Source organism: Helianthus annuus, chromosome 7 (genome assembly GCF_002127325.2).
Source record: "Helianthus annuus cultivar XRQ/B chromosome 7, HanXRQr2.0-SUNRISE, whole genome shotgun sequence".
Taxonomy (NCBI): Eukaryota; Viridiplantae; Streptophyta; class Magnoliopsida; order Asterales; family Asteraceae; genus Helianthus; species Helianthus annuus.
Window position 1 is genome coordinate 134803634 of NC_035439.2, and position 7305 is coordinate 134810938.

Consider the following 7305-nt stretch of genomic DNA (forward strand, 5'->3'; position numbering starts at 1 on the left):
CCAAATGTCTGAATGGTTCAGACATTTGCCTCTGAATGGTTAAGATTTATACAGAATCTGAATGGTTAAGACCTCTAATCTGAATTGGTCGGACACTTGCCTCTAAACGGTTAAACATTATACAGGCTCTTAATGGTTCAGACATCTTACTAGTTCAGCACTTAACCATTAGATGTTGCCAAACAGCCCCTAAAGAAAAGTTGTAAACATAAAGTTGCGAGTCACAAAATTACGTTGTATGATGGGAACGCTTTGGTATGCGTAATGAATACTATGAGAGCGAATCATATTGTAACCAGAAACCAAAAACAAAAAAATGAATATGACGGTGGCGACAAGTGGGTAGGGGGGTTAGAGAGAGAAAAAGAAAGAATTAAGAGATATAAATAGGTAAAATCTTTTAAACATATAAAAAAGGTTGTTTTATTTATTAATTTTTCTCTTATGTAAATGAATTAAAGGACTAAACTACCCTTTTGTGAGTTGGTTTAACGAAAATAAACAAAATAGGTTAGAGCCAAAGGACATACCGTGCAAAATTTTGAAACACTAAATACAAAACTCGTCAATTGGGAAATAACATTCGTTGAAACTGAGCTTAAAGAGAAAGGACAGTTTTATGATTTACTGTAGTAAAAAGGTAAATAAGTTTAGTGTATATTGCATATGGTATAAGGGGACCAGGAACTCACTGAAATTTGAAATAGAGTTAAATATCATTTTAGTCTCTATGCTTGGAGCCATTTTGCCAGTTTAGTCCAAATGTTTTATTTTATCTGTAGGTCCAAAAAGGTTCCACCGTTGCCATTTTAGTCCACTGGTTAATTTCATCCATTTTTTTTCGTAACGAGAATTTGTTACTTCTACTTTACTTTCTCCCTTGCCCAAGTCAACTCTCTTTAACAAATTATCATATAGCTTTGCATATTAAAACCTCCATTTCAACAATCAACAGTTGATTAAAAGGAAGATGAACCTCTGCAAATGTATCTACCATCCATCCATCATGCTGCCTTTAACAATGAATGGATCAAGTAGAAGAAAGTATTGGTCCTTATAACAACGTTTGGGAATTATTTCTACCAAACCTCTATAATACGTAACAGAAAACCTGCATCCACTGTTGCCTGCCACGTGTACATTTCAGGGGTTTAGAGCCAAGGCAAGACCAAACTTTGCACTCTTGTCAACAGCTCTAGTGTCCACTTCTCCTGAAAGGGTGAAAAAGGACTTTGGACGCCACTCGTGCTGGATCACTGCACTCGCCTTTCCAAAGTTGTTGACCCGGGCTTTGACTGTGGTCAATGGGTCCAATGAATGCTGGGTGCCAACCAAAATTGTGTTTTCATTGGTTGAGAAGATGCGGTTCACCTCTGCACCTACTAATGTGTTGGTCAGGGGCTTAACCACATGGTAGTAGGAGGCGTTGAGTGTGTCACCCTTGTCGTTCCTGTATAACCCACATAACAACAACATTTATGCATTCACTTTGGGTGACTTCCGACCCGGTTTAAGTATATGAGTTGTTACCATATTAGCCGACTATGGCACAACCCTATGAATAATAGAGTAAAATGCCATTTTCGTCCCTAAGGTTTAGCTAGTTATGCGACTTTCGTCCGAAGGTTTGTTTTTCCCCATCTGGATCCAAAAGGTTTGAAATCTTGTCATTTTTATCCAGCTCGTTTAACTCCATCCATTTTCTCCGTTAAGTCAGGGGTATTTTCGTCTTTTTTGTTAACTTAAAGGGCAATTCGGTCTTTTTCAGCGGTATATGGTCTTTTTACGCAAAGTGAAAATAACTAAACTGCCCTTTAAGTTAACAAAAAGGATGAAAACACCCCGACTTAACGGAGAAAAAATGGATGGAGTTAACGAGCTGGAGGAAAATGGCAAGATTTTAAACCTTTTAGATCCAGATATGGAAAAACAAACCTTTGGACGAAAGTCGCAAAACTGGCCAAACCTCAGGGACGAAAATGGCATTTTACTCTGAAAAATATTACTTTTTTATCATTTAAAAAAAACTTTATAATCAGAAAGCATCATCAACTCACATGGTCAAAGAAGCTATAAGATCAGCATTCGATAAGCTAAGGCCAGCATTGTATTTGATAAAGTTCCCAGTTTTAGTGTCGAAAGAAACATCGGCTCCAATGGAGCCACTGTTTGTTCCCACCACACCGGAAAAGCTCACGATGGGATTCGCACACCCCCCAACACTTGCACAGATTCCAGCATAGTCATGCAAGTATTGAAGTTCAACCTTGCAAAATAAAATACAACATTTCAATCAGAAAAACCTTTCAAACATATTTTAACGAAAAAATGCCACATCAGTTGAAAAAATATATTTGCATACCTTGCCAGAGCTTTGATCAGGGACTTTAAAGCTAATTATTGTTTTCAGCCCAGGTACAGGTTCATCAATTGTGATAGCTGTGAAGAGCTAGTAATAATGCAAATAATTCAGCTAATATTATTCATATAAAGCTGTAAGGTATGTAATTAACTGGTACAAACAACATCATGTTATAGGAGGACATTTTTACGCAAACACAACCTCTTAGATATCATAAGTTCACCAATAAATTTTATTTATATATCTTGTACGCTTTATCGATTGTACAACAGGAGTGTCTTACATTGGAGTTGGTGTCCACGTTGATATCAGTAGTAATGTTGTTCCTCTTCAATTGTGTATTGACATCACCAAGAAATAATTCACCTTTCTTTGTTCCAGATGATGTGATCGCCTACATGGTGTGGAAGTTGAGAATATGACATCAAGAACATAATAAATCAATCATGCCAACAAATCACGACAGACGACACAACCGAAGTTGTATAAAAGCAAGAATATGCTATTTATACATTGTAGAATAGAGAACCATGGGAGTAACTTTTGACTAATATTATACATTACTAAAACATTATGATACAGAAGCATCATATCTTTAAAGAAATATGTCAATTCAGTAAGCAATTTGATGGTACAAAAGCTACTCTTTCCTATAGGTAAGTTGGAAACAAGACCATATGAGTCAACGCAGATAAGCAAGTGGAAGACATGTGAACCCTAAGAAATGAGCTCAATATGTAGACACACTGAGGTTAATTAAAGGCTAAAGTAAATGTCTATGTAGAATGCAAGTTCACAACTAATAATGTAGAAATAGGATGTATGTAATAAGTTAATAACAGTCATAGCTTAGTCAAATTACCAAAACAATTACGACGGGTCCTAACAAGATTCTAACAGAGCATCCTTAGCTTTACTCGTCATTAGGATCAGACTACATGATTATAGTCTCGATACAGCTGAAATTATGAACCACATACCTAACAACTTCCACTTTCCACTAAAATGAAAAGTTATATAATCAACTATTTCTTACAATTGGATTACCATTCATTAATAGTTTAGAACTTGATAATGACATAAACAACAATTACATTGATACACGATAACCTACTGACGCTCTTGTAACAAAAGTAAAGCAGAAAAAACGATTGAACAGATCTACAAATTCACATAAAAATGAAAAGTAACTCACAACTCCAGTAGGTGAATAGGTCGTGACGGTGAACTTCTGATCCCCCTGGTAATCCTTGTATAGAAGATCTGCATCAAACAAACAGATTGATAATCAACTTCTTGTGATCCAGAATTCCAACATGATAACAATCAGAAATGTACGCATACATACACATACGCTGATACGCATATATCAAACTATGGAATCGTATACACATATTCATGTACACACAAAAAAAATACATACATCTAACTACAAAATCACGTCTACACATCGAGAGAGAAAGCATACATATACACACACTCGTATATCGAGCTACAGAATCGTATATACATATTTGTACACATTACACACAAATACACACTCGCCTAATACAAAATCTCATCTACACATCAAGAGAGAACGCATACATATATACACTCATATATCAAACTACAGAATCGTATACACAAATACACATATATGGAACTATAAAATCACATCTACACATCTCGAGTGATTGCATACATACACACGCGCATATATTGACCTACATAATCGCATACATATATTCATACACACAATTACACAAAAACGCATACATCTAACTATGAAATCACATCTACAATCGAGAGAGAACACATACATACACCCGCGCATATACGGGGCTACATAATCGTATATACATATTTATACACACAAAAACACATACATCTAACTACAAAATCTCATCTACACATCGAGAGCATACACATACACGCGCTTATATCAAACTACAGAATCGTATACACATATTCATATTCACAAAAACACATACATCTAACCACAAAATCACATCTACACATCCAGAAAGAACGCATACATTGAACTACAGAATCTAACTATAAAATCACAGCTACACATTGAGAGATAACTGAGAACGCATACATATACACACGCATATATCGAACTACAGAAACCGTATATACATATCCATACACACTAAAACACATACATCCAACTATAAAATCACATCTACACATCTAGAGAGAACACATACATATACACGCGCATATATCGAGCTACAGAATCGCATATACATATCCATACACACTAAAACACATACATCTAACCACAAAATCACATCCACACATCCAGAGAGAACGCATACATATAGTCAAGCATACATTGAACTACAGAATCTAACTATAAAATCACAGCTACACATTGAGAGATAACTGAGAACGCATTACGCATACATATACACACAAACGCATATATCGAACTACAGAACCGTATATACATATTCATATTCATATTCAGAAAAACACATACATCTAACTACAAAATCACATCTACACATCGAAAGAGAACATACATATACAGGCGCATATATCGAGCTACAGAATCGCATATACATCTCCATACGCACTAAAACACATACATCTAACTATAAAATCACATCTACACATCGAAATACATTACAACAAACCTCTAGCTTTTTTGCCGATATCGGAGTAAAGTCCTGGACCTTTAATCATGATTTCTAGCTCAAAAATGAAGATCCAAAACAAGAAACAGAGTATCAAGCAAGCTATATTCGTATATATTGATGGATTGTGAGAGGTAACCGTTTTGCGAAATCCAAATTGGCTTAAATGCATTTAGTGTACAATTAATAATGCATGATGTACAAGTGACGAGTTTAGTTTGCATATTTTTTGAGAAAATAAAAAATCGTATCACAGAAAAGACGTGGTGTTTTGGTGACACGTGTACTTCGTGCATGTGATTTGGTTTATTTTGGCCGTTGGATTAAGTAAAGCGGTGTATTACATGCTTTTGTAGCCGTTGATCTGAGAGGGGTTAGGAAATTTATTTTGCATGATGAGGGTATTTTCGTAAGTTCGTACTCGTGGATTTGTCATTTGTGTTTGATTTGGGCGAGTCATACTGTCACGTTTTAGTGTGAAGGAAAGTCGAATCCAAACATTTGTATTTTTTAAAACAGAATTCGGCTCGTTTTCAGTTTATATTTAAAGTTTGAGTTTGACTGTTAACTAATTTTTTTTTAGGGAAAATTATCAAAATGTTGGTTGATCAAATGACTTTTCAATTTTGTTATATACATGCGTTCTTGGAACGTCCTTATAGCCTCGGAACCGTTCGCCTATCACGTTGAAGCATCCGTTTCCTTTCAATCCGACACGTGTACGATATGTTGAAGCGTCCGCCTCTGTTAGCAAAATGCGTCAGTCACCGACGTATCATAACCATATACTTTTTGATGCGTCCCTGTGTACGTTTCCGAGGCTTGGACGACGCTTCCGAGGCTTGGCCGACGCTTCCCGAGGCTTGACCGACGCTTCCCGAGTCTTGACCGACGCTTCCCGAGGCTCGGCCGACGCTTAAATAATTAACGAAAAAAAGGGAAACTAAAAAGCCGTTTAACTTTACCGTTGCACACATTTACCCCACTATATAACCCCGCTCACTTATCACTTATCACCACCCGCCGTTTTCAAAAGTTTGCAAACTTTTCTTAGCCATTTCACTATAACAACTCCGACGCCGTCAACGACCCGAAAATGGCCAACTTCTGGACTCACGTTGAAGATATTGCTCTTTGCGAAGCATGGGAGGAGGCTATGACCGATACTCCACGACGAGGACACGATGGGCTCTGGGTTCGTGTTCAACAGATTTTCGCCCAACTACGTGGTCCGGACCACAACCGGACCTTGACGCATTATCCTCTAGGTTCCGTGTCCTGCGGTTGGAATGTGAGAGTTTTGATCGATATTTCAAGAAAGTGGAGACAGAAATGCCGGACCTTGGTGAGGACGATCAGAAGGAAGTGGCCCTCATCAACTACCGTCATGACGAGGGACATGAATTCAAACATGTCTCAGAGTGGGAGGCTATTAGGATATGGTTTTAGAGTATTATGTGTTGTTATTTTGGTTTTTATTTTTATTATGTTATGTTTTGATGTTTAATAGTGTTTAATATAAAAATTTTTGACTCCGTTAATATGATTATAAGTTAAAAAAAATTGGGACTAAAAAATTTGACTAAAAAATAACATGTTTATATCGTTTAAAAATAACATGTATGTTAACGGGATCCCATGTTATAATGTTTATAAGTTATAAAAATTTGACTCCATGAACGGGATCCCATGTTATAATGTTTATAAGTTATAAAAATTTGACTCCATGAACGGGATCCCATGTATGCACAAATATACAAAGCTGCGTCTTTGAGGACGCTTCCGAAGCTTCACGGACGCGTTAGCAAAACTGAGGCGGACGCTTCATCGGACACGTGTCGCTTGAAAAGAGAACGGACGCTTCAACATGACAGGCGGACGCTTCAACGTGATAGGCGGACGCTTCCGAGGCTGAGTAGTCCTTCCAAGGACGCAGGAGGGTGACAAATTTGAAAACACTCTTGGTCAACCAACATTTTGGTAATTTTCCCTTTTTTTTAGATATTTTAGTGTAATTGGGATGACCATCCGCCCAGATGACCATTCGACCGGACGCCATCCGACACCTGCACCACCGACTTAACTCTTCGCCATCCGAACGAAACCAATCGAATGGGCCGGTCACTGTCATCTATAAATAGAGCACTTTAACCTTCATTTGCACTTTTCACCTCTGCCATTCGCTCTCAAGCTCCAGACGAGATCCAAGGCTATTTTGTAAGCTTTTTCACTCAAATCTTCGTTAATCTTCATCTTTAATCACTTCTACTCCATCTTCTTCATCAAAATCACACGAACACTTCAACTTTCCCTTGA

General features: G+C 37.2%; 1 protein-coding gene across 1 annotated transcript; it reads right to left on the minus strand.

The window, feature by feature from the left end:
* Window positions 1-898: 898 nt before the first annotated feature.
* Window positions 899-5143, minus strand: LOC110927132 (mitochondrial outer membrane protein porin of 34 kDa). The gene is made up of 6 exons (XM_022170745.2): window positions 4990-5143; window positions 3558-3625; window positions 2646-2756; window positions 2363-2449; window positions 2058-2266; window positions 899-1450 (listed from the first exon to the last, which is right to left on the minus strand). The coding sequence occupies exons 1-6, from the start codon at window positions 5036-5038 to the stop codon at window positions 1144-1146; spliced, it is 831 nt and encodes a 276-aa protein (XP_022026437.1). The 5' UTR covers window positions 5039-5143; the 3' UTR covers window positions 899-1143.
* Window positions 5144-7305: the final 2162 nt, after the last annotated feature.

What these genes read in the sequence shown, in the direction of transcription:
- LOC110927132 (XM_022170745.2), bottom strand. Translation starts at nt 5,038, where the DNA reads ATGATTAAAGGTCCAGGACTTTACTCCGATATCGGCAAAAAAGCTAGA. An exon ending in TATCGGCAAAAAAGCTAGAG is followed by an intron (nt 3,626 to 4,989) that starts GTTTGTTGTAAT and finishes TGTTTGATGCAG; the next exon opens with ATCTTCTATACAAGGATTAC. An exon ending in CTTATAGCTTCTTTGACCAT is followed by an intron (nt 1,451 to 2,057) that starts GTGAGTTGATGA and finishes TGGGTTATACAG; the next exon opens with GAACGACAAGGGTGACACAC.